Consider the following 27,425-nt stretch of genomic DNA (forward strand, 5'->3'; position numbering starts at 1 on the left):
ACTGTCAGTTTCCCTTGAATAAAAGAGCAAAAAGAGGAACAAAGACTTGGGCTCAGAGAGCGCTGCCTACTCTCCGGCATCTTTAGAGAGTTCACACTCAGACTCTTTAGTGAGCAAACCATTCAGGCCTACTCTGTACCATTGTGTTTTCCTAAGAATAACCCTTAGAGTTGTTAGAAAGACCTTTCAAGAGTTACCTCAAGTACAGAGAAACTCTTACCTGAGTTTCCTGGACCTTGGTAAACTAAAGACTCACAGTAGTTTTCCACTTCTTGGTAATACCATCAAACACTATTAGATCCATTTTATAGCCCTGCAGCCCCCATTCTGAGGCAGAACTTTCGGGTTTTGCTTCTTCAGCTTTGATCTGGGACTAAGGGTTAGTGAGGCCTGTTATCCCACTTTGTTTTTTCAGTCTTCTCATTTATTCACTCATTTACTGGTCCATCCAGCTATCCATCCATCCAACCGTCCACCCACCTCCTCCAGGTCCTGCCATTGTGAAGAGAAGGAATAGCCCAGGAATCCCATCTGCCTAGGGTCCACACTTCAACAGCAATAATGACTGATGTCACTTTATACAGGCTTGAATGGGGACTGGTGCTGGATCTGGTCCCTGGTGGATATGGGGTCCAAAACAATGGCCTCACGTGCTTAACCAAAGGCTAGAAGCTCAGATGCCTTCTGCAGCTCAGGTAGCCACCTCATAAGGGCAGTGGGGCCAGGTGCAAGCAGAGAGCGAGCAGCTTGGACTTTGCGGACCCGGAATGTGCACGCCCACAGGAAGGCAGTCAGCTGGGGAGAAAAACACGTACCTGCCCAGGAAAACAAATCTAGGAGCCAAGCGTGACCTATAGCCCACCCCGCACTGGCAAACTCGGGCTCCTAAGAATCTCACTTGCCATAATAACAATAAAAACCAGGATGACACATGTGATTTTCTTCATTTAATATATTATTTGACAGCAGTTGATGGAACGTGCATTATTACTGCCCCAATTTGTTAATATAAAACTCAGAGAGATACAGTAACTTTCCCAAGTCACAGAGCTAATAAAGCAAAATTAGATCTGAGGTGCGGGAATGTCCAAATTTATAGAAAGACACTCAAGGAAATACTTGGGTTATTAATATATTAAGTGGGCACACCTGTGTACATATATACATAGGTTTGTCCTACATAAGCCACGTGGGGACAGGAAACACTACAAAGATGTGCTCATGTAGTTTTTAGAACACTACAAAGTTCTAAACAGTGAGTTTTTTATACAGGATTTACTTCAGCAAATGTATATTGAAAATTTTTCTATATGCAAAGCATTGTGGGAAAGCCAAGTAAGGCTTAAAGTGGCTCCGGTTTTCAAAGAGCTTCCAGCCTGTGACAGGATGCACAGAAAATATATATATAGCACATGCAAATAAAACTTGAGTAACTCATCTCAAATATTAAGTTCTGGTAATATATGCACGAATGAAATTATATTTATCCCTGTGTGTTGGAATATTATATTGCATTATACATATTATATATGTTATAGTTCTCCTTATTTGTTTATTGACATTCCATTACACTGGAATGTAAGTTCAGTGAGGGCAAGCACTTTATGTTTTTTTTTACTGCTGTGTACCTGGCACAGAAAAGGTACCTAAAAAATGTTTTCCAATGAATGAACAAGTAAACATACAAAGACTGGAAAGAATTGCATGGGTGGTAGCCACCGATGCCACTAACCTGGATTGGATGTTGTGTGTTTTCTTTTAAAACTCTCCTTTTGTTTCCGCAAAATTCTGCAAAAGATGCTAGTACCATATTGGTGTGATGGAATATTTTATTTGGGTAGCCTCCTTGTTCAACATCCAGTCCTCCTTGGGCTTCAGCCGCTTCCTTGGAGTTTCCATGTCGGAAGTTTTCCAGATGAACATTGTGAAACAGACCCGTTTGCTGCAACTCGTTTAACCTATCAGATGGCTTTAGGACAGTCACAGTTTCCTAATTCTTGCGGAGCCAGGTAGCTGGGCTGTGGGGAGCTTGAGTGAACAGAGCAGTTGCTGTGGACACAAAGAACACTGATTTCAGGGCGGGGGGGCGGTGCTGAAAAAGCATATGATTCCTTTTTGATTACCATTGTAATGACTTAACCATTGCATTCCAAGATTATTAAAATGTCCCGTTGATTTTCTATTCCTTTCCCTTCTGGTGTGCCAGTTTATACATCATTATTTTGGAGAGTGAGACAGAAAACCTCGTAGGCATCTCACTCTCCCCAAAAATAAGCTTCTTTGCACTGCAAGTAGTTCTGTTTCACTCCAAATGGAAAAAGGTAACTTGGTTTGTGAACCATTGTCAATAGAATCTTTATTTCATTTATGAATACCTCTGTGAGAAACAAGGGCTTATTATAATTCCCTCAAATTTTTCAAAATATTTTAATAATATTGGTGAAGTTGGCAAATATATTCAACTTGTTTGACATACAGAACACAATCTAGAAAAACAAGATTTTTGTATTTCTTTTTCCCCCCTAAAACTGTATTAGTCACTGTGCATCGGAAAGCAGGTTGCAAGCACTTCTAACTTGGACCCAGTATTAGCATTTGCACGGCCGTGACTCCCCCGGTGCCCTTGAGTTATAGCATCGGATGAGTGAGGGAGACTCCGTGATTTGCTTGTTTTCACGACAGTGCTGAAACTGGCTTGCACTTGCTATTCTTCTCCAGTAGTTAACAAGACCCTAGCCAAAGGGAGCCCCTGCACTCTGGGCATTTCTAGTTCTTTCCTTCTGGTCTCTTTCTCTTCCTGTGTTTTTTTTCTTCCTGTGTCTTTTTGGGGGAGGAAAGAAACTGGTCTCTCTTTCTTGTACTTGCTATCAGCCAACTTGTCATTGTCCTGAGATCCTCTGCATCTGTGCGGCCACAGGCGGCTCACTGGAGCTCCTGTGGCAGCAGAAGCCCAGGGAGCCTGTGTGAGGGTTGTGGAGGGAGTCTGCCCACTGCTCTGGAGGAGAGCGTGGCTTCTGAGGATTTGCATTCCTGAAGAAGCTGCTTAGGTGTTTGCTTTGCACACAGGAAAGTGCGGGGCCACTGCTTTTCTGGTGACTCCTCATTCTGTTGACATCGCAGCCAAATGATTTTTCCAATTGCAGCTCTGGCCTTTTACATGTCAAAGCCATCCTGTTCTGTGCTCTCTTGGGTTCAACGGCTGTATTCACATATAACAATAGCAATTCTGTTCTCAGAATTTTTAATACCTTGATTGTACACTTCTTCTTCAATATTTTCACGCAAAGTTTAAGTACATTTTTTCTTCCAAGTTCACATTTGTGGGGTCAACACCTGTCTGCCCTCTTCTGCCAGGGCAGAGACTGTACCTGTTTTTGCCAGGCACAAAATATACACGCAATAGGCACCTCTTTATGAGTAGATGTGATCACTGCACAGGGCACTGGAGATAGCTAGGCCACTTCTGCTATTGTCAGGCTTATGGGCTAATAAAAGAGCCAGCCTGTGAGCAAGTCATCACAAAGCAAGGAGATAATAATACTTGACAATATTGCAAAAGTACGGACGGGAGCAAAGAGCTTGTCCTTGGAAGAGTCTAGAAAAGTGGCATTGGAGCTATGATGTATTGTAATGAGAATCACAAGTAGCTTTTTAGCTCACTCTTCTTTCTCCTTTAATCTCCAAATTTTACTTTCACTTGAGGCCCCACTGTCTATTCTCAGCACTTAGAGAATTTATTGCCTCCCAAGCCAGGGATACCCCATTGGTACGTGACTGTGCCAGGGAAGGAGCAAGAAAAGAGAATGACATGCCGAGCATCTCTTTGTACCCGGCTCATGTCAGGAGTGTTTGAAGAGGGTATTTTCCTTCTCTGTCACTTGCTGCCCAAGTAATCCCTAGCATTCCCCTATCTCCCCAAGCTTCCATGACATCATATGTGGAGTGGAATAATATGATTTATCTCATAAGGTTGTTGGGAGGTTTAAATAAAACAATGACTGTACAATGCTCAGCACAGTCCTGGTATACAGATGGCAAGTATTTTGTAAGTGTCATATTTGTCATTGTAATCATGCTGCTGTGGAAGGTGAAAGGAACTTGCCATTTTGGGATAGTCTCTGAAGGGATCCCGAAGAAAGAGGGCACGGTCAAGAAGATATTAAAAGTTACTTATTCTTGCCACCAAGAACAACAACTCTATTCTCAAAAAAAATTATTCTTTGATATTTAACCACCATCTCACACAATAGTTAACATTCTCGTCTTCTGGTTCTCCTATTTGTATTTTACTTGTACAAAGTCATCTCAAGTATGTAGGGTTTGCTCTAGTACACTGTGGGGGCCCTAAAGACCTTTGCAACAGTGTAAGAGTTGAATGCCTGTATAAGAATTACAAAAAGATTCATAACCACCTAAATTTGTGTCCTGTTTTGGGAGATTTCTTTATGTTACCTACTTGTATGGAAAAGCTTGATAACCACCAGGACCCCACAAAATATGTCTCTTACTCTGTAAGACTGACTTATCTGGTGGGTTTTTTTTCTTTCTTTTTGTACCACAGAATAACAGACTAAGAAAATATGCCTTTGAATTGAAAATGAATGACCTGACCTACTTTGTGCTGGCTGCCGAAACGGAGTCCGACATGGATGAGTGGATCCACACCCTCAACCGCATCCTGCAGATCAGCCCTGAGGGACCCCTTCAGGGCCGGCGGAGCACGGAGCTCACTGATCTGGGGCTGGGTGAGGGCACCTGTCCCCAACTCCCTTCCTTCACCTAGAGTGACATGTGCGCGTGGTTCCCGTCAGCTCCTGGAAGCTGTATCGCCTGCCAGGTCTAGCTCATCCATCCCTGAGCTAATTGCTCCAGGAGATCACCCTAAATCTTTCCTTTTACTGAGCAGTGAGTGCCACCACACGTAGGTACAATTTTGAGTTGCCTGGCATTAAATGGAGGTTGACAGGCAGGAAATGATTTTGGAAATCATTTGTCAGCAGTATTAAAAATGCCCAGGTCTGATGGGATGTAACCACAGAGGGGATATTTGGTGTTTTATAGCCTTTTATTAAATGTAATTAATTACCATTATATTCTGTAAGGCAGATATGCATTACTTCCTTTTCATGGAAAGGAACATCATGAATGTTTTTTGACCATATTGAGATCAGCTTATGTATATGTGAAAGCCCCATAAATTTTACATAGTATTAAACATTTTACAAGAAAAAATTTTTTTCAGCCCATCCTAATTCCCTCAGATGGTTCTAATTCACTCCAGGCCAAGAAAAGGGAGCAAGAGAGATGAAAGAAAGGGTGAAGAGAAGGGTAGGAAAACATGTTTATAACTATGAGGAAGGCAAGTTCACAGTCAGTCAGTCCTCCCAAAGGAAAGCTATTTTAAGCACTTTGCACAGCCTCATGGTGCATTAGACCCAAAGCGTCTTTAAGTGCTCGTAGCCTAAGTATCACATGCTTTAAAGCAAACAAGTCATGTGCTAATCAGGAAAAAAAACACTGTTGATTTTAATACCACTACTGTACAGCACAGTAGGTGTCTTACATTCATGATTTACTTACTAATATTCAACTACAGTAGTAGTATTTACAGAGTCTTAGAGAGTTCAAGTAATGGGAGCTAGAACATGGGTTTTAAATTGATGGCCTCAGAGTCAGAATTACCAAAAATGTATACACATACAAGAAAACCTGAGTGTGCATTGATGAAGTCAAGACAGCCCCACCCGTCATTGTAGTATTGCAAGGGTTCAGAGTTCCTGCGGGCACAGGATGGGGCGTGGACAGAATCCCAAAGAGATCATCAGGGGGTCTGGTTTCCCAGCCAACACCTTCTAGCGATATGGACTCCCTACTGGGAGCAGGGTACCATACAGGCATCTGCTCACCCACATCCATCTTTCATGGCTCTCAGGTCTCATCCAGTTTTGATATGTGACAGGCTAGAGAAATGTGCGATTCGTGAGAATTACTTAATAACCTGCCTTCGTGTATCTTTTCAAGATTCGCTGGATACTTCCGTCACAGGCGAATGCACGCCAGAGGAAACGGATTCTTCAGAGAACAGCCTCCATCCGGACTTCGCAAAAGTAATAAAGCTGACACAATTTACGCAAATAAATTTGCATTGCTTACTAATTAATGCGCTCTTGGAAAAGATTGCTTATTAATTAATGCTTTCATGGAAAAAAATGCTTTTCAAAGATTTAGATGAAGAAACACAAAACTCAAAAATTAAAAGCATCGTTTTTTATAATTTGCCAAGTGTTAACGGATGATATTAAAACTGTGATAATAGTAAGGGGCTACTTCTTGCCCTTTGGATCGGGCTTGGCTGTAAGTGTCTGGATGTTTAGACACCGAGAGCTAACACACTGTTATCTGCAGTACCTCACAGAAACCGAAGAGACCGTCAGAGCCACTCGAAACTCGGAGAGGCTAAATCTGTTCTCGATGGATCCGGACATAGATGTAAGCCAACATGAACACGGTCCATACCATTGTGGTTTATAATTTAGATTTTCTTTATTTGCGATGGATGCTTTTTGAGTAAAACTGTCACAATTTTTCTAGACCTTGAAACTTCAGAAAAAGGGTCTTTTGGATCCCGAGTCTGTCATCAAACCCTTTGAAGAAAAAGCTGCCAAGAGAATCATGGTCGTTTGTAAAGCTCTCCACTTCAGTCTCCAGGGATGTGTGACGGAGAATGAAAACGACCCGATCACCAATGTAAGTTGCCCTCCTGTTACTTCCTACATCAGCTGGACGGCAGCACACCACCCCGGTCCAACTCTTTCCTGTTCCTGGTCATTCCAAGCACGGAGTTAATACCATCTAATGAACCAGGGAACATGACTAACAGCATTTTTCCACATTACAAATGTGCACAAGTTCTGAAATGGAACTGTCAGTATACTGTCATAACAATTTTCTGTTAACTTAAAGAAGAATCACCAGAGGGGCTATGTTCTAGGGTTCTTTCCATTAAATCAGCAGGATGGCTCAGAGTCTCCTAAGATGCTGTTTGTATCTTTTTGGTAGTGCTAGAGGTGGCTTTTAAATCAACATTTTTATTTTAGTATTTATATGTTAATTTTAATGTGTATCGAATATAATTAAGCCCTGGCCACTCACTGTGGCTTATTTGGTTGGAGCTTTGTCCAATAGCCCAAAGGGTCGTGGGTCTGGTTCCTGGTCAGGGCACATCTCCACCTCTCTCTCTCTCTCTCTCTCTCTCTCTCTCTCTCTCTCTCTCTCAGCAATTAAAAAAATAAAGGAAGAGAATTAAAACAAACAAATCAATCTTGTGATTTCACAGTCCTTACTGTTTAAGCTAGGGCTAAGTAGTGAATTAAGTAAAATAATATCAGATAAATACTAAATTAAAAATAATAGAGATAGTACATGTAAATGGCAGGAAAAACAAAGGTGTCCACTGATATTTGGAAAGTGCCTCACTGCTCATTAAATCAATACCAGATTCCTTTTTCTACTAAGTAGACCCCCTTGAGAGTTTCAAAGGGACAGTTCTTTGTTAATTGTAAGTATGTGTGTAGGAAGGATGTACTTTTTAGCATAAACATTATTAAATGTTTCTATAAAGAAGAAAATAAAAATCACTCATAATCCTACCACCAGTTAAAAAGTCATTATATCAGCATGTTCCCTTTCATTATTTTGTAATGGATTCTGTTCTAATTTCTAATAAATCATTTCTCAATGGTCACTTTTCACCTCAAAGTCGAAAACTTGTCTCCAGATCCGTGATGCAGGCCACATTGCTTTCAGAAGGCAGGCACAGCCTTATGTTTTCTGTATGAATTGTGCGCACACAATTTCACCACCTCTTTTTAGATGGAAACTTGTTAGTTGTGACAGTGAATGGCTGGCAGAAAGGATGAACTCTTCTTTCAGAAGACTTAACCCCTATCGCCCTTGGGTCCTTTAGCACCTTGCTGATTCCCAGAGCCTCCTTCTCTCTGGTGTAGACCCAGGAAAATGGTGCATGCTGTAGACTTCAGGTGTGATAAGGAGAATCAAGTACGTGCCTCTCCTGGAATGCCTGACGGAATGCCTGACACTTCCTTTTATGAGTTCCGCCGCCATTCTGGACAAGTGGCTTACCTACAATCTGCTCTTCTGTAAATGGGGATAATAATAACAGTAACTGTTTCACATTGTCATTGTGAAGATTAAATGAGGTGATGTATGGAAAGTACTCAGACAGTGCTTGGTACATAGTAAGGATTCATTAAATAGTGACTTATTTAATGTGGAAATTGTTTTAAAATTTGTAAATATCATGCGTGCAAGTTATTGATATTTTCAATGTGAAATTCTTGTTGAAGCATCGCAGGTTCGATTCCCAGTCAGGGCACACGCCCAGGTTGCAGGCCACGGCCCCCAGCAACCGCACACTGATGTTTCTCTCTCTCTCTCTCTTTCTCCCTCCCTTCCCTCTCCAAAAATAAATAAATGAAAATCTTTAAAAAAAACAAACAAACAAAAAAAGAAACCGAAATGCAAAGATAGTGGGGTTTTCCTGCCTGTGCGGGGAGCACGTGACTATTTCCACGTGGACTCCTTTCTTTGTACGAAAACTCCTATTCCAAAGCTCAGTGTTTGTACTCGGGCCGATCTCCCAAGCACGAGAACAGGCAGAAGCTCAGAAGTTCTGACTTGACTGCCTTTCTCCCACCAGCCCGCCAGAGGGAGAAGTTGACATGAAGTGCTTTGTATGTCTCTCTAGGTTTCATTTATTTTCCAGTTGATACCAATGTTAAAAAACAAGGAAACTGCTTTTTAAAATATAATTTCATTGTGCTTATAAGCAATGATATAAAAAATGATTAAAACAACGTCGAGTTAACTAAACCACAGTTTGTTATGGAGTGGTGTTATTTTTTAAATCCTTGCATATTTCTCAGTGACACTCATCCATGTGGCTACTTTTAAATTTACTGTTTTCAAGTCAAGGAACATGCTTTTAAATCAATTGAAATATTTCTTTAAGTTGCTAAAGCGCCAACTGCTGTGTTTAATGCATGAGCTTCTTGATAAAAACACCCTAACAGAACTTTTAATGAGGAGAAAACTATTTAATAGCATGTAATTTTTTTAGTCCATCGTTGGAAATTCAGGTTGATGGTTTTATAGTATGAAAGATTTCTTTGACAGTAAGAATTGATTCCAAAAACCTGAACTAACAAAGCTGCTTCACAGCAGAGCGACATTTGCAATGTCATGTTCTTGAATTTTTTAAAGAAAATACAAAATTCTAAACATAAGAAACCTATGACTCAATCGATTTGTTAGGTTTTCAAGGCGCCTTATTAAACAAATCCTTATTGAAAAGTCAGTGATTCCAAGAGTAAGATTTGACCTTTAAGTTGAAAAGATGGGTTGGAAGAAATAACTGAATCACTGTATGAGATTTAATTTCTGATGTTATTATCGACGTAGGTCATTTATTTCTAGTCACTAAGCAGAAATGAAAATCAGAATGCAGCAATTTATTAAAAATAATAAGGATTTTTCCTTTGACCTTCAATGTGCTTTGAGTTCTTACCTGAATTATTTTTGAGTAATTTTTGAGTTTTTCACCTCGGCAGTCTATCCCTCCCACAAACCAGGAGTTTTTATGAAATAAATTATATTAGTAAAATAGAAAACTTTTACTTTTTCCTTATCTTATTTTAAAAAATAAACCATTGAATTTTATTTTAGCTGTGTCCTTCTATTTAGCTTCTAACAATAAAGCATCTGGTAAGTATTGCTAATATTAAGGAATTAAGCTGAAACCCTTGTTATAAGCTAGCCATATTACTACATTTGAAAGAACACGAAGTATCTATTAAATATTCAGCAAAACCCACAGCATGAGTGATTCTGTACAGTGATGAACTGTCATAATTTGGTTTTTGTGTATAACCTGCTTGACCACAGAATGTTGGCAGATGACAGGCATCAAATTAAAATTAAGTAGCATAAACAGAAGTAAAGATATTTTTGTAGGAATATTCCAGCCGTAGAAGCCTGTAGTTAACTACATATATAATTATTTTTATACATGTATCTAATATATAAGTGCATATACATAGATTTGCTTATTTCCATCCTTGTTTTATTTTATCTGTTGTGTTTGAATTTTTTCCGGTTGAAAAAAACATTTTTCCTGAATCTTTCTTTTTTTACTGTTTATGATAATCTGGCAGCATTGTTTAAGAGTTAGCAGTTTCTAGTTTAGAGGGGCTTCTTTATTTGTGTGTTTGGTTGGTTTTTGTCAAACCCATGAGTTCTCTCTTTTCCCCGCAGATTGAGCCCTTTTTCGTGAGCGTGGCACTTTACGACCTCAGAGACAGCAGGAAGATTTCTGCTGATTTTCACGTGGACCTGAACCACACAGCTGTCAGGCAGATGCTGCCAGGGGCTCCCGTGGCGCTGGAAAACGGAAACATCGACACGCTCACTCCACGACTACCAGAAGAACCTTACGTCAAGGGATTTCCGGAGGAATGGTTGAAATTTCCAAAGCAGGTGGCACTTTTGTTTACTCGTGGTAGGATGGAAAACACCATCCCATTGTTCTTACCTATACTATACATAGGATGAGCAATTTCCAAATAAAAATCTCCTTAAAGCTCTTCTTTTTTATCATTTTTATTGTTTATTCTATTACATTTGTCCCGATTTTTTCCTTTTTGCCCTCCTCCACCTCTCCCACCCCCACTCCCACAGTCAGTTCCCACACTGTTGTCCATGTCCATGGGTCACTCATACATGTGCTTTGTCTAGTCCCTTCCCCTTCCTTCCATCATCATCCCCCTCCCCCCTCTGGTCAGTGTCACTCTGTTCCCTGTTTCCATGCCTGTGGTTCTATTTTGTCCATCAACTTATTAAAGCAATTCTTAAAAAAAAAACTAGAATGGTGTAAGTCTTCAGTGTGGTTTCCTACATGCTTATTAACTTATTAATTCTAATTTATTTTTGTACATAGGCTATATTCTCCGTGAGCAACCCACATTCTGACATTGTTTTGGTGGCCAAAATCGAGAAAGTATTAATGGGAAATATTGCAAGTGGGGCTGAACCTTACATTAAGAACCCAGACTCCAACAAGGTAATGTACAGTATTTCCACACAGAATTTCAATTGATTTCAAGAAATAAAATCACATGCCTGATGAATTATCAAGTTTGATAAATCTAAGCCTCCAAATGTTCACTTACTAGTGAAATCAGCATTCATTTGAAAAATGTAGAAGTATATATTCTTTGTTAATGCTTTGTCATGCAGTAGGTTTTGAGTTTTGATCATCTAGTAGGAAATATAAATGTAAATACGGGTAAAGCTTTAACTGCAAGGATCAAAGTGTTAATGATGATGAAAAGTTAGGATTAATATGACTGAAAACAAATTAACACAGTGTACTAAGACATCAGTAATGCTGATGGGAAAGTAAATGAAAAAGGAAGTTAAGTAGTTGCATATCAAATTATAATAGCATTTAAGTGAAGAAAGAAAACATACTGGAAGTTCTTTGAATAATGGGACTACGGAACAATTTTTTTCTTTAATAATCGAATGTTAACTGTTTAATAGAAAATAAATATAAAAAGTCCCTATTTTCCACACAAAGGGACTATATTGAGAAAATAATGTGTTAAGAATTGAATTTGAGCACATATAATATTTTATGGCAGAGCCTGACAGATCTAGGAGATTTAAAGTTTGGCAAACTGTGATTGTGGGCAAATCTACCCTGCCCTCTGTTTTTGTAAATAAAGTTTTATTGAAACACAGTCACACGTATTCATTTATGAATTGTCCCTGGCTGCTTTCCTGCTCCAGCAGCAGAGTTGAGAAGTTGAGACAAAGACCATATGGCCCAGTGTATTTGTTGTGTGACCCTTAACAGAATAATTTTGCAGAATGCTGCCATAATAAGTAAAATGTTGAATGAACTGTGGATATGAATTTGATAATATTTTCCACTTAATATTTTGAGGTTTTTGAAGTCAGAAGAAAGGGAAAAAGTTGGTATTCCAAGACAAAGCTTTTTTCTGTATTTGAAATTTCCAAGTGAAAAAGAAAGAAAAATGCAATACAGTAGTTTGAACATGAAGACCATCATTTGGCTCTCTAAGGGGTGCATCTGTGGGCTGGTGAGGTGGAATTGCACTGAGTTTCAATGTAAGATAACAGAAAAGTGCTTGTTAGTATTTTACATGAGCAGTTTGTAAAGTGATGTTCTAAACAATATATTATTTTTTCCTCAGTCTGCACAAAAGATACTCAAATCCAACAGGCAGTTCTGCAGCAAGCTGGGGAAATACCGCATGCCATTTGCGTGGGCTGTGAGGTATGTTGACAATTGCCACCAACAGAATAGAAATGCCCTGAGAGTCTGCACTGAAAGCTTCTGTTACCTGTTACTGAAAGAACAAGTAACCTCTCTGTTACCTGTTTTTTTTAATATACCAGCCTCCAGAATGATGCTAATGTGTTCATCTTTATAAACTTCTTGAGCTCCCCAGAAATACGTTTTACAAGAAAACTGAGCAAGACAACTCATAGGAGACTGGGACTATGGCATGCATGTAGTGTGGGCATGACCATCTACGCCTTGGGTTCTTGGTAGGATCAAATCAAAGTCATAAAGTGTTTATTATATATATTTGGTTTATCAAGCACTTGACATTGTATCATCCCTGAGAGTTTGCTGTGCATGAAATTCAGATGAACACGCTGTGATTTCTTAGGCATCTGCGTATTTTCATCTATGCACAGAGCACAGGTCTATGTATGGATGTCTAGATGAAATGATTGATCATTTCAGATCTCTTTGATTTGCGTGCTGATTAGCACCCAGATTTATCAGTACCAATCAGAAATGCTGAGTTCCGTGGACACTGATGGCAGACTCATCTTCCTGGAAATATAACCTCTGCATAAAGAACAAAAGTTGCTTTTTAGGTCTGCTCAAACATTCATTATTATTGTCCTCAAATCTTTTTGCATCTCTATTAGTATAAGAATTTCTTAAAAGAGGAAGAGTCTGGCATAGACATGAGGGAAAAATGGTCCGCAGTACACAAACCAGGTGAACTAAAAGTGCTACAAAAAGAGACAGCCTATCAAGTATTCATTTGAAGGTTGACCCCATTGTCCCAATGGAAGTGACTTTAAAATTCGGAAGGAAGAGAGAACCTGTTACTGATACCTTGTTTGGGTCTCAGAATTCCCAGTGATGAGCATAACCAGAGTAAACTCATCAACATTTGTTGCAGTTTTGAGGGTGCTACTTAAAGTTGGGACAGGTGAGTGCAGGGAAGAGGAATGTGGAAGTCCGTGCAGCGGTGCACCAATGGAGACCCACTGGCCTCCAAGAACTAGTTTGCTGTTAGGTAGGCTGGAAGCAAGCTAGAGAAAGACCAGGCCCAGTACTCTGATAGGGAGGGTCTAGATCAGGCCACTACGTAGAGATTGTAATTGAAGATTGTAACTTTTGGGCAAGTTTCCTTTCCAATTCTCAGGGTCCCCATCTGCAGAATGAAGCTGACCATACCTGTCTCATGGGCAGCAAGTACACTCTCAGGTGCAAGAGCATGCCGCATAAGTAGATCATAAACATCACTTTATCTCCCTTTCCTCTCTCTCCCTACAGGGACAATTATGCCAGGATATTCTGCATGAAAAAGGTGTTAGTGAAATTTTCTGAACCCTCTATGATAAAGTTCATGGTTTTTATTTCTCATAAGCTTCAAAAGAAGGGGTAACTTGTAACTGCGTGGTCAAACTTTTATTGATAAGTATTCTCAGCAGTTACCACAAGAAAACCTACTGGTAAACATAAAAGCAAGACATCCCTTGGCAAAAGTGAAATATTCCAAAATAGCAAAATTATGGTGGTGGCCATATTTTCTCTTTAAGGATCCAGCGTTGTTCAGAGGTTTTAGAAGCAGGCATTTTAGAACCAGAGCTGGGTGTGAAATGCCAACTCTGTTTACTAGACAAGCGAATTTAGGCAGGTACCTAGGGTCTGTCTTTACCTCAAGTTTTTAAAATGTACAACAGAAGAATGATAATACCTAATTTACTATTGCAGGGATTAATGAGCACTTATGTTACCCAGTAAAAGATAGCCGCTACTAGAAGTCATTATTTCCATATGATTATTATGAAGTCTCCTGTGAAGGTCATATTCACCTCAACAAGCCCCCCTTCCTAGTAAATTTTGGGCCGTGGAAAATACTGTGAGAGAAATAGGTGGAAGAATTACCCATCATAGAGCAGTAAAGGGAAGTAACAATCCTATTTTGAAGTTGTCTAGTGAAATATGTGGGATGAAAGACAGACAACGTTCCTAAGGAGGCTGTCAATATTACCGATGATGAGAGTAATTACATCTAGGACAGGAAAGCCAGCAAAACCACAAGCTCATGCTACACAAATGCCTGATTAGTGGTTTGTTAGTAGGTTAGGAGACAGTAGACACCACCAATTTGCATATATACAGTTATGCTTTCGATTTACATAAACATCTCTAGCAACTGAGATAAATGGTACACTTCTAAAGATTTTATGTGTGACCACTTACATTATCTAACCACAAAAATAAGTATAAGATACAATCAGAGAAGATTTTAATGTTCCCTGTATTATGTGGAAGTGCTCCAAATAAATGTGACCGAATCAGAGAAGGTCTTGTTACTCATCTCGTTTTGACATGAGCCAGTTTCCTGACATATTTCGATACCCTACCGGTGCTGCTAATTCTCTGGCTACTTCTCCTTTCTATTATGTTTTCCAGATTGCCATTTGTTTTCACAATACAGCTTTGAGTGTACTTTGACCCTTAAAATCAACTGCCACTAAAAAGCGTAGAAGTGACAGTTTAGCTTATGACCATGTTTTTACCCAGAACGAATCATCCCACCCACCGCAACCCACAGATGCTCATGGCCAGGAACGTTTTATCTGAGATGAATCCGGTGCCTGTTCTTGTCTTTGGCACCAGCCGTGGTGCCATTTTACAGCAAAAATGTTTATCCTCGGGCTAGGGAAAGAGAATGATTCAGATGGCTGCATAGGGTGTTTTCCGCTCATTGATTCCGGAGAAAAATCAACCCTTGCAAACATACCATGTTGTTAGATGGAGCATCTAAGCCTGTGCATCTCACCCCCAGAATCCAATGCGCCTGCACCCGTGCCAAGACCCTTTCTTGTTTCTTTTGCTCTGTCCCATGTAGCATTCTAAACGGGCCAATGCCCAACACTGAATCTTCTTTAAAATTAAGACATGTAATAATGAGACTATAATAAAAATGTTATTCTTATATCTTTCCACTTAAAGAAGATACAGAGTGCAGCAACACCCCCACCAAATGGATATCCAGCCCCTGTTTGAATCTCTCCAATGACAAGGAGTCAAGTGCACCCCACTGTGCTTCCTCCTGTCTTTCCGTAGCTATAATGATTAGAAAAGTCGTTCCATAAAAATTATTTTTACACTGCCCCATAATCACTTTTATATTTTGTCTTCCATAGCCATAAAGAAAAATGCCCAATTCTTTCCTGACATCATGGCTGTCCATGCTGCTTATGACAAGCTCTCGGGGACACTGAGGCTTCCATCCCTTTTTGGCTAAAGGTCGCATTTCCCTCGATCATACCCCAAATGTCATGATTCAAGACCCGTGCCCTATACTGACTATTGCTCAGCTGTGGCGACTGGCACTAGGCAGTGTCCCAAGCATCCTCTGACCATCTGTGTGAATGAATCAGTCCTGCGTTGTCTTGCCAGTTAGCATATTTACCGAGCAAGGATGGGGTGTCTGGTGCCGGGAGCAGTGCTTCCGGGCACTGTGCTCCTCGTTCTCTTTACAAGGTGCCCTATGCAAGGGAGCTGGTTCCGGGGCAGAGCTGTGTTAAGAGGAAAAATGAGTTATACAACCCCTGTCTACCCATGTATTTGCAGTGGCTGATTAATTTTTTTAAAATCCTAATACAGGCTCAGTTAGCTTCCTCCCGTGTTGGGAAATTCATCATATTTGTCTCAACATGTCAGGTACTTGAATTAAAGCCCTGTATTATATTTAAATTAAAAAAAAAACTTCAAGTTGAATATTTTCATTCTGCTTCCTCCGTGTTATCTGATAGGGGACCTTTTTTCCCTTACTTAGTGCTTAACAGAGAAAAATGAGAAGAAAGATTGAAGGACTCTAAAAATATCATTCTTTCTGATAAATTCCTGGCACGTTTTCTGTATTATTTGACATTAAAGCTCTGTGATGAGATAGCCATTTAAATGGCCATTTCCTCCTGAGCACTGGAACCTTTGGTTAATTTAAAAAGTAATAAAATAGTCTAGTTAGGGCCTTTAAGTTAGGAGAAATAAAAATTCAGCATATCTCTAACAGAGAAAAATCAATTACACATGCATCTGCTTTTCTTAGGTAGGCACAGTGTGATGCATTATGAGGAAGGAAATCTGACATTAGCCATGCTTTGTATACTAGTTTGTCGGAAAGTGTCGCCTTACCTTACCATATTCTTTGGATGAAAACAATTTACGTGTTTTAGCTACATCTTTGTAGTTGCAATGAAATGGATCAAGGAAGGAAATGCATGGCTTAGACTCATGGCAGCCTCATTATTTAAAACGAAATTCTGACTCAAGTATTCTTCATTTCATATTCGTCTCTGTCCTGAGATTTAGGACTTGGCACACTTATCTCCATGAAAATGTCTTAAGAATCAGGCCCTCTGTGCCCACATTCACGACCTCATCCTTTTTCTGTACTTGTAAAAGCTAATGAGACCGCTCAACAGAAGTCGTCCTGGCTTGATCAGGAAATAATGACAAAGGACCGACATACTCATTCCTTTTCAACTTCTCAAATACTCCAAGATTTTGGTGTGTTACTAAATCATAAATAAATGCAGTTGTAATAATGAGTTGCTGTTACCTGAGATACGGAGTTAAAAATAAAAATTTAAGTATAAATACAGGGTGTAAATAAAACTTTTATCTAAGAAGTTTTCTTGTATTTTCAGTTGATAAATATTTTATAATGGAAATGTTTTTCCTATTATAAATGGGAAACTTAATCACTTTAGTCACCTTAAAAACACAACTCCGTAAACATTATCGAAATACCAACCTAAACAAGTATTATTTTCTTTCAGATCAGTATTTAAGGACAACCAGGGAAATGTGGACAGAGACTCAAGATTCTCACCGTTGTACAGACAAGAAAGTAGCAAGATTTCAACCGAAGACCTACTGAAACTAGTGTCAGATTATAGAAGGTAGGATTTGGGGGGTACTCTTGAAATTCACATAAATCAACACCATTGCTACTATTGATTTATAGATGCATAAATAATACTTGATTGCCTTATTCTCAAATGTCCAAATTCCTCCAGAAAGCAAACCATTTGCAGATGACTTCACATATGTCCACACGACACCACAAGAGTATATTGGCCAGAATTATATGGAAGCCCTGTAAAGCACCAAACTGTGTCAGTTACCTCTTGCTATGTAACGAATTACCCAAAAACTTGGCTTCTTAGAAGAACAACATCACCTATTTTATTCTTGAGTCTGTAATTTGAGCACAGCTAGATGAGGGGCATCAGCTGGATGAGGTTTGCTAGAGTCAGAGGATGCACTTTTAAGGTGGCGCAATTACTGACTGCCAAGTGGGTACTGGATGTTGGCTGAAAGCTCACTGGAGCTGATGGCCAGAGACTTTGGGTCTCACCCATGGACCCTCTCCAAGAGCTACTACAGCTTTCTCATGCCTGGGTTCTAGGAGTAAGTGTCCCAGCGGATAGAAAATGACTACTGCCGGTTTCCTAACACTAGGTCTGAGAAAGTGCCACAGTGCCATTTCTGCCATACTATACCGTCAGATTGTCACAGAGCCTAGATTCAAGTGAAGGGGAAGTAGGCACCACTAAATAGGAGGAGAGTTAAGGAATTTTAGAACTATGCTTTGAAACTTCACAGAGCAATTAATTGCTGTGCATGCAATAGTTTATAATATGTCTGTCATTCAAATGCTTTTGGAGAAAATGATGGAAGTTGGTGCCAAAAAAAGGAAAAATACAAAAGCCACATTTTTAAAATGAATCCACATACATTATCTTATGAAGATAAGATCTTTCACAACAAGCAGCTTATCTTAACGTGTTATGCCCTGACACGCACAGGGGCCTGGCACCCACTGCCCTTGCCCAGATGTTCACTCTCTGCCCCTCCCGTCTCAGAGTCAACAGTCTGTTACCCGTTAATTTTGTTCATCCAAAAACAAAAATAATGTATCACTATGAGACAAGCATGATTAATATTTTCTGTATCTTCAATAGAGGAGGTGTTTCTCTTTAACTGCAAGGGAAGTTTTCCTAATGATTTTGTTGTTGCTCTGGAAAGTGATGAAACCTTTCTTAGAAAGCAAAATAAAGGTGAGAAGTAAGATCCTGGAGGAGACCCTGAACCAATATTCCGTGGTTGCGATACTCCCTCCGCAGGGAGATCCCCTCAACCTTGACTCCTGGACAAAAGCCCTGCGTCAGCCTTCCCGCAGCGACCACGTGGGAACTAAGAGAGCTTTTTCTCTTTACTCTCTCGCCAGCGCACTGAAGCAGGGGAAGTTGCAGTGCTGAGAAGGGAACGGCCCCATGTTACCGGTGCATAGCAAAGACACTTTTCACTGTGGCAGTTAGAGGGCATCTCAAATGCCCAATGCCATCCTGGTGGGACAGTAAATCCTGTCATAGACACCGTACACCCATGGCACTTAGTCTCAGTACTGTGCTGATAAATGTTTGCCACTGACCCTCCAGGAGGGAAAACCGATTTATACCGATGGCCAATTTCTGTGGTGTCAATTCTCCTACCATTGCGGATGTCAAGCTACCATTAGGGCTCCACCAAATACTGGACTGGGAAGAAGTGTGCACATGGTGATGTAACGTTCCCACCATACAGGCAGATGTAAATACTCTCAAGATTCTGGATAATCTTACCATGCAGTAAATAATTACTCAGTGATGAATTTTGAGTAGTACTTACTACCTTGGGGTTTAGTATAATTTGTTTAATGGTAAGTTGATATAACTTTATTTTTAATAAATGGCTGTGTTTAACAATTGGCAGGCGAAATAAGTGAAAATGTAACAGTCAGTGCTCACAAGCTGGGAAGAGCTGGCTCTGACCTACCGCTATAATTGTTCTGCCTGTCAAAGTAGATCTCCCAAAAGGGAGAACACCGGAAGCGGTTAGCAGTCACTTCTGCTTCACTGTGAAGGAAGTTGGGCAAGAAGGTGTTTGCAGGGGGAGAGGAGGGAAGGAATGTGAGGGCTCCCGAGTCAGGATTCGGGATTCAGAGTGCGTGCAGGGCAGGGACCGGCTGGAATGGGGCACTGAAGGCAGAGAACCAAGAACAGGCAGAGGCTCCTTGACCTCCTGGGCTGTCGGTGCAGAGGAAGAAAGCACACTTGTGGCCCACTTAGCACTTGTGCAAGGACCAGTGCTACTCCTCAGGCTTCTTTGGACAACTGACAACAGCTCGTCCCTGACAGCCATTCAGATGCTGCACCTTTCCGTTACTGAGAATTCTGTGGCCACTGCCACGCTTCTTTGGCCATTTACATAAACGTTATCAGGAGCAGGTCCAAACAAATGTACGACGTTCTTCGGAATATCTGTAACTTGACCCCTGCCTGGTTTTTCTTTTTATTGGCAAGAGCGCATACATTTTAGTTTCCAGATTCAAACTAGCTACATCAAGTCCTCCACGAGATTGGTTGGGGCCCTCCTGTTTACCGTCATCAAAGCTCAGAATTACAGTTGACTGTTTTTTTTCTGGACGATTCGAATAATTCAACGTGTGTGTGTCTGTGTGTCTGTGCGTGTCTCTATGCCGGCATGCTTTCACAGGGCTGACCGAACAAGCAAACTGCAGACCATCCCCGGGAGCCTGGAGGTCGCTGTGGACAACATCCCTCTGGAGCAACCAAGTATGATGATGATGATGTCCTAGTTTGCTTGCGGAGTTTTGAATAGTTAGTGGGTTAGAGGGTTGGTTACAAAATTTTATTGGGGTATTTTTTTCTCAAAGGTTGAGATACATAGAATGTATGACCTTATAGAAATTGCAGGCTTCTTACTTCTTTATTAAGACTATACGTATAGTAGGACAAGAACTATATTCAGGGTAACCTCGTAATTATCTGGTAGGCACCATGCACCCAGCAAGGTATTCAATTATATTATTGAATCCGCAGAACTCTGAAGGATTGCAAATGTAGAAAGTCAGGTTCAGAGAGACTGATCAAGTAATAGCCCGTCATGGGAGAATCCGTACTCTTTCCAGTTTCTCAGACTCAAAATGCACAGCTGGTTCTGCCCGAGCACCATGAGCACCAGGCACAGCCACGCAGCAACTGCACAGGATGAGGGCTAGGGTATCTGCAGACTCTGTTGTCACACGGGAAGCTTCCATCTCTTTCAGACTGGGATCAGAAGCCCTATTTATGTCAGCACAAAGTTGAATTTCTGATAGAGCTTGAAGAACTCATAAATAAGAGTTCCAGGATTTATTTCTCCAGTGAGATCAGCTTTCATTTTGCTATTTCTGGTTCTTCCTCTTAGTGACTTTCTCAGTGATGCAAAGGATGAATCCAGGCATCCTAAAAGGAATGGCACACAGGCGTAGGGCCATTGCCACTGGAGATCTGAAGCACCATTAGCACCATTAAGATTTTTATTCTTATCAATTTTCCACAAATCATTTTAATACGAAATGAAATGAGGATTCTGCCTTAAGCTGTGTTCCAAATCACTTTTGTATTGATTGGTGCGAAAAAAGCCGAGGATAAATGGAGCCATTTCCTCTCCCCGATATGTGGGATGTGGCTTTTATTCCCTAACGAAAGGGAAAGCTAAATATTCTCTTTGTAAGGACTGTAGGGCATTAGAGAAATTCAAACAAATAATAAAAGTAGCACCATTGATTTTTGAACAGAAAACCTGTCATCTGATTCCCAAGCATATTTAGTTAATGATTTTGTTATTTTGAACACAGGAAGATTCCAGATGGGACAAAGGAAGGTTGAAAACCTTTCTACCTACTCAACCACACCTTCAGCCTCCATATTACTTAGGGACCAAAGTTTTGCTTTATAAATCCCTCATGGTTTTTTTTTAATTTTTCTTAAGCGATCGCTGCAAGGTTCAATTTTAACAGATTGTAAAAACTAAAAAGAAAAATATATTTTATGTAATAATGCAGGGGGATTTCAGACCTATGTTGTGAAATCGCTCTGTAGGGGAAAATACTCTAAACCCATTCACACTGTCAGTGGTAGACCCATTGAACCAGGTTTCGCTCCAACATGTCCCCGCAGCTGGGTCACTTTCACAGTGTCATGCTAACGGTCAATGGGGTAGTCCATATCCTATAACACCTGGTGAGTGGGCAGAGCATCAGTAGCTAAATTTACTCTTTATACCGATCTGAATACAAAAAGAAAATAATTATAAATCCACCCAAAAGATTTGCTAGTTTTTAAGACATCACTTTTGGTAGTAAATATACAGTTTGATTGTCTATCCTACCTACTTCCTAAAAATTTTTCACGCTAGCCTAATCTAACGTAAATTGGCATAAAAGAATGGAATTTCTATTTTGAGTGAATTAGTTTTAAAGTGCGTTAAGTATTTTACTTAAAAAATCATATTAAATAACAAACTCTTATTTTCTGATTTTTAAAGACTGTGTAACATCGTCCTTTATCCCTGTCAAGCCTTTTGATGTGACGGCTGAACCAGAACCCACGGTGGAGGTGGAAGAATTCATTTACGACTCAACTAAGTACTGTCGTCCTTACAGAGTATACAAAAATCAGATTTACATTTATCCCAAGCACCTCAAATATGACAGCCAGAAATGTTTTAACAAGGTATGATATGTTTCTGAAATATTATCATCTCTCCACTATTTTTAGACCATGTAAAGATGGTTTCTTGAAAGTTCAAATACAAACTACTATAGTACATCACTTTGGAAATGAAAATGATTTGAAAGAAAAATGCTTCATAAAGGACAATGATGAGTTTCCCCTTAAAAGTGCTAAGGATGCATATTAATAACCTTTCTAAATCAACCTTAAATAATGTTGCTGTAGCCTTCTTTTTGGTTTCTTAAGATCCTCTGAAAATAGCATACCCGCCCCCTTTTAATATAAGGCTTTTTCTTCCCTTTTAAATAATCTCTCCAAATCCTTCTGCTATTTCTGAGCACTATAGATGTCACGAGAAAGTATTGGGTAGTCTACATTTCGGGGGTTTAATTAGAAACTCCTTATTTTAGGCACTTAGATTGTTTTTTTGGTGTTATATTACAGGCCGTTACAATTTCCATTTTCCCTCGCTGTCATTTCAGGCACGAAATATAACCGTGTGCATTGAATTCAAAAACTCCGATGAGGATGGTGCCAAGCCCGTGAAGGTAGGCCAAGTCCACCCGGGAAGCAGCATCAAAGGGGGCAGGCGGGTGCTGGGCTTCCCTCTGCCGAGGATGGGCTTTTTATTTGAGTGTGGTTGAGAGAGGAGTAATTCAACAGATTTCTTTTAAATGTGCTAAAATATATCTGATTTAATGGCTGTGATTAACTATTAGACCTTTCAGACTTGTGGCTATGCTTAGCTGTTCGTGATTTGGAATAAAAGGAAAACCATTCTAGTGTGAAATCACCACAAAGCTTCCCCTCTGGAGGACTTTGCCATTTTTGAAGATTGGCCGGCCTCTCTATTCCACGTGCTTGATTTAAAGTGCCACATCCCACAGGCCTTTGTGTGGCCTGTGTGGAGAGGTTGCTGCCGAGTGGCCTGACGGCTAACGCAGTGGGCCCGTGGCACGCTCACGTTCACGGAAGGTGCCCTGAGGACCTGGGAAATGGCTCTGGGAAGTCGGTCCCACGTGTTGGTCACACAATTTTTTAAAAATCAATAAAACTATGGGGTCTGTATGATCTGTGCTGTTTTAACCTCTCAAGCTGCAACTGGGTGGAGCTTGTGTCCGAGTTCACATTTGATATATACTGTTTTTATTTTAGGGTTTTCACACATAAAATAACCTATGAAATACAGAGGAAAATTGTTTCTAGTTGGCCAGTGGCCACATCTCCCCAGTTTCAGGCAATCAGAGAAGTGAGATAGCAAAGGACAAAATGAATTGCTAACTAATCCCCACAATTATCTGAGATCATCTCCTAAAACCTTCTGTCAGGCACCAATCACGTGCTTTGTGGTCAGAAGGTGTGGCGTTATTCAGAAGAACAACAATCAGTTTGATTGACTGAATGAATCAGGCCACACAGCGACTGCCTTAGAGTAGCCTTGAGCCACTCTCCGCTCCCACAGGTTCCGAGCTCCACAGTAGCATCAGCATCAGGAGAGGGAAAAAAAATAAAGTGAAACCGAGTTGCCAAGCAAACAGACGCAGTGACCGGATGGCAGACATGCCAGGCCTCTTAGAGCAGTGTTATGCGGAAAATTCTAGGAAAGAGGAACATTTGCAGGTGTGCGGGTCCCCTGTGTCACTGCTTTGTTCTGAAGCTTTGCACAGCTACAGCAGACGCCAGAAGAAGCACCGTGAGCCTTGGGCTCAGGGATCTTGTAAACTGCATGACTGGGAAGTGCCATGTCACATACCCCAGGCCTGACTAGGGTCATTCCATGTAGCGGAGCCTGGACGCAGTGCTATCCTTCCCGTTCAGCATTCTTGGATGGGGACTGGCATGTCAGGGCTGGGGTCCCACCAACATTTCTGGTCACCCCACTGATTGCCTCAAACTCTAGGCCAGTGCTGGGTACCATGGGCCCCTTCAAGGGGCCATCCTGCAGGAATCAGAACAGAGCACAGGAGGTCTTGTCTCCTAGTAATCAAAAATTAGCTAATGAGCTGATTTGGATGTTCAGTGTTGATGTGCTATCTACACAATGAATTAAAGCTTTCAAATCTTTCTTCAGCAGCAGCTGATTGTATACTAAATACAGGATAGCAGATCAAAGGAGTTCCAGGTTAATCAGATGTCTGCTCAGCCTGGCAAGTTCTCACTAACTTCCTTTTCATCCCAGGATTGGTTACTGAAGAGTAGTGGTCAGGGTTAATTTCAGACACTCATGATTAATCGACTCCTAACTTTTTCAACAGTGCATTTATGGAAAACCCGGAGGGCCCCTCTTCACCTCAGCCGCCTACACGTCAGTTCTGCACCATTCCCAGAATCCGGATTTCTCAGACGAGGTAAGGGCCAGGCCTCCATGGCCCCCAGCAGCTCCTAAAAAGATGGGTGAGTGGGCAGGAGAACGCACAATGTTTAACACTTGCTGCAGACCACCCCTCCGACTGAGCACATGCCTTGGCAGACATTGTACTTAACCAAGACTTAGAAATTACGTGAACTGACTGTTGCCCCAAAAGTATGTTGGGAATTCCATTAGTTCAGCCCCAAATTGTCTTTAAAATGTGAGTTTTGGGGATTCTTTTCTAATAGAACTGATTTAGTTTCTTTTATTTCTCTGGTCAATATAATAAAAATTGTGTCAGATAGCGTTTACCAATTAATTTCACATCATAATGAAAAGAACAAAGGAAGAGCTAGGGTATGAGCTCACACTATTGCCTGTAGCCTGGGTGAATCTGAGTGACCTTGGACGCCCTCAGCTCTAAACGTGGCATGGAACAAGACCCCCTGGCCAACTCTCAAGACTCTCTTATTACATGAGTAAAGAGAGAAATTTCCATTCTATTGCACTGTTAATCATTGTGTATTTTGAACTGCATATTGGCTTTTTTAAAGCAGGTTAGCATGTTGGTATATAATATGTAGGTTTGCAAACCATGACAATTCAGGACTTCTCAAACTTTATCATGCATCAAAATCACCTAGAAGGCTTGTTAAAGCACAGATTATTAGAAGCCATCCCAGATTTTTTTTGGATCCCATATGTCTGGAATGGGGGGCCTGAGAATTTGCATTTCTAACAGGTTTCCAAGTGATGTGCATGCTACTGGTAATAGATATATTATTACCAAGGACATCCCTCTGATAATAGGTGTATTAAATTCTTTCATGAGCAATGTGAAATTGAGTAGATGGATGGATGAATGGATAGATAGATAGATAGATAGATAGAGGCACAGAGAGTCTAATAAATAAGCTGGTAGATCATTTGCATGGCTCTCTATCACCTTACTGCTTCACTTGACTATTCTGGAAACTACTTACTTGCTGATATTGAATGGAATGCAGCTCACCTGTGTGGGATCCTGGGCTTCCAGTGTAACGTGGTGATTGGAAGATACGGGTCCTTGTCCTGGAAGATCCTATTACTGACAAGGCCATAATCTCAGTGACTCAAAGCCCACGGACATATCTTGCCTTGGTTCCTACCTCTCTATCATCCCACTCAGAAGGCTGTTGAGGGTTTAAATGTGGAGAGTTTCAAAGCACTTCTCTCCAGGAGCATAGAGTATGTTCCTCATTACGTATATTCTTAACCTACACCAATTTTGTTTTGTTTATTCAGAAGCATTATAGCTACAGCATGGCCTCCTCATAAAATGGCTCATTACTTGGTTACCACAAGGTGTTTATTTTATACAATACACTACATATATTTGTTGTTATTTTTTAAATTGCTGAAGTTGCATCATTAATTACTGCCACGTTTCTCAGCCGTGTGCCTCTGGTTGCCTGGGGATCTTATTAGAATTCAGATTCTGAGCCCCTATGTGTGGGGTCGTGACTGAGACTCTGCATTTCTCACGAGCTCCCGAGTGGCGCTCATACAACTGGTTCCTGCCCACCCTCTGTGCGGTGGAGAATTGCGGTTCTCTCATTTTGTGCCTCTTGCTGATAGGTCCCCAGTCTGTGCCTTCTTGACGCTCTCCAGTTATGGCTGCATGTGCGCATGTGCCTGTGTTGCATCCAGACACTACAGTAGCAGGCTTTACCTAATGAGACATACTGCGTGTTCTAAAGAATCATCATCCACCACGATAAAGAAGTACAAATATCAACATCCTAACACACTACTGCTAGCAGGATGGGTATTTCTGACACTATTAAACAGAGACCTGGATTTCAGTTAAAGCATTTTTAGAAGAATTTTGTCTTGCCCTGACCCTGAGCAAATGATTTGAATCTCAGTCCAGCTATTATTGCTTTCATTGCAGGTGAAAATTGAGCTACCCACACAACTCCATGAGAAACACCACATTTTGTTTTCTTTCTATCACGTCACGTGTGACATAAACGCCAAAGCTAATGCCAAAAAGAAGGAGGCTCTGGAGACATCAGGTACTGACAGCAAGCAATCTGAGATAGCTTTGCCTGTCATCTGTTGGACTTGAATTGGAGAGTATTTGACAGGCTGTGATTTACTCAGTTTTTCAGTGAAGTTTTGCATTCATAAATGATAAATAACTTTATTTTGCCTCCTCACCTTGGAGGCTTGTACTCAAGGTTTTCTCTTTGTGGTTCCTCCGCACAGTTGGCTACGCATGGCTTCCTCTGATGAAACACGATCGGATAGCTTCTCAAGAGCACAATATCCCGGTAGCTATGAGCCTGCCTCCTAATTACCTAAGCTTTCAAGATTCTGCGAGTGGAAAGGTATTGAGTGATGTATAATTTAAGAGGAAAAAAAATGAGCTAAATGGCATGAGGTTATCTTCCCTCTGCTATTTAAACTGACCCAACCATGTAACTATGCACCCATTGTAATTATGAATGAAATGCACCTACAGTATTTTGAACATCTTGTTTACTTTATGGCCAGTAGAAATGATCTATTAGCAGTGATCCCCTGATACCACAGTGGTCTCATTCACCAGTATTGTCAGATGCATCTTTTATTTTCCGTCTATGTAGTAATGTAAGTTAGTGGATCAAGATGGCAAATTAACATACACGGAACAACCTGCTTATCTGTTTTCTCTGAAGTTGTCACAGTGACAGTAACAAACTGTTGTTGTGGGGTTTTTTTTTGCAGCATGGTGGGAGTGACGTGAAATGGGTTGACGGTGGCAAACCTCTTTTCAAAGTGTCGACATTCGTTGTGTCCACAGTGAATACTCAGGTGAGCACGATGTCTGAAATGCGAGCATCTTCTCCGACACGTGACACCACAAGGTGTCTCCTACATCGGTGGGAGGAGACTCACCATTTTACAAGTTGTCAGAAGAGCTGGTGATTGAAAAGGAAGGCTGTCTGTGGCATAATTATATGCCTCTCCCAGGGGAGATGCTGTCCTAGTCCATTAAACTCCAGGCACCCAAAATACCAGAAGTATAAAACTAAGTCTAATTCTCAATGCCCAGCCA

General features: G+C 40.7%; 1 protein-coding gene across 6 annotated transcripts in view; it reads left to right on the forward strand.

Annotated features, from left to right (window-relative positions):
- Positions 1 to 27,425, forward strand: part of DOCK10 (dedicator of cytokinesis 10) — a 228,970-nt gene that overhangs the window by 144,601 nt on the left and 56,944 nt on the right. For all 6 annotated transcript variants that reach the window (XM_036022786.1, XM_036022788.1, XM_036022785.1 and 3 more), the window contains exons 8-22: positions 4,562 to 4,745; positions 6,022 to 6,107; positions 6,406 to 6,489; positions 6,592 to 6,747; positions 10,333 to 10,554; positions 11,015 to 11,137; positions 12,297 to 12,379; positions 17,209 to 17,331; positions 19,970 to 20,049; positions 21,806 to 21,993; positions 22,476 to 22,541; positions 24,249 to 24,341; positions 26,277 to 26,400; positions 26,594 to 26,715; positions 27,095 to 27,181. In XM_036022786.1, the coding sequence (XP_035878679.1) occupies positions 4,562 to 4,745; positions 6,022 to 6,107; positions 6,406 to 6,489; positions 6,592 to 6,747; positions 10,333 to 10,554; positions 11,015 to 11,137; positions 12,297 to 12,379; positions 17,209 to 17,331; positions 19,970 to 20,049; positions 21,806 to 21,993; positions 22,476 to 22,541; positions 24,249 to 24,341; positions 26,277 to 26,400; positions 26,594 to 26,715; positions 27,095 to 27,181 (1,821 nt within the window). The remainder of the gene's footprint in view (positions 1 to 4,561; positions 4,746 to 6,021; positions 6,108 to 6,405; positions 6,490 to 6,591; positions 6,748 to 10,332; positions 10,555 to 11,014; positions 11,138 to 12,296; positions 12,380 to 17,208; positions 17,332 to 19,969; positions 20,050 to 21,805; positions 21,994 to 22,475; positions 22,542 to 24,248; positions 24,342 to 26,276; positions 26,401 to 26,593; positions 26,716 to 27,094; positions 27,182 to 27,425) is intronic.

This window comes from Phyllostomus discolor, chromosome 4 (genome assembly GCF_004126475.2).
Source record: "Phyllostomus discolor isolate MPI-MPIP mPhyDis1 chromosome 4, mPhyDis1.pri.v3, whole genome shotgun sequence".
Classification (NCBI taxonomy): domain Eukaryota; kingdom Metazoa; phylum Chordata; class Mammalia; order Chiroptera; family Phyllostomidae; genus Phyllostomus; species Phyllostomus discolor.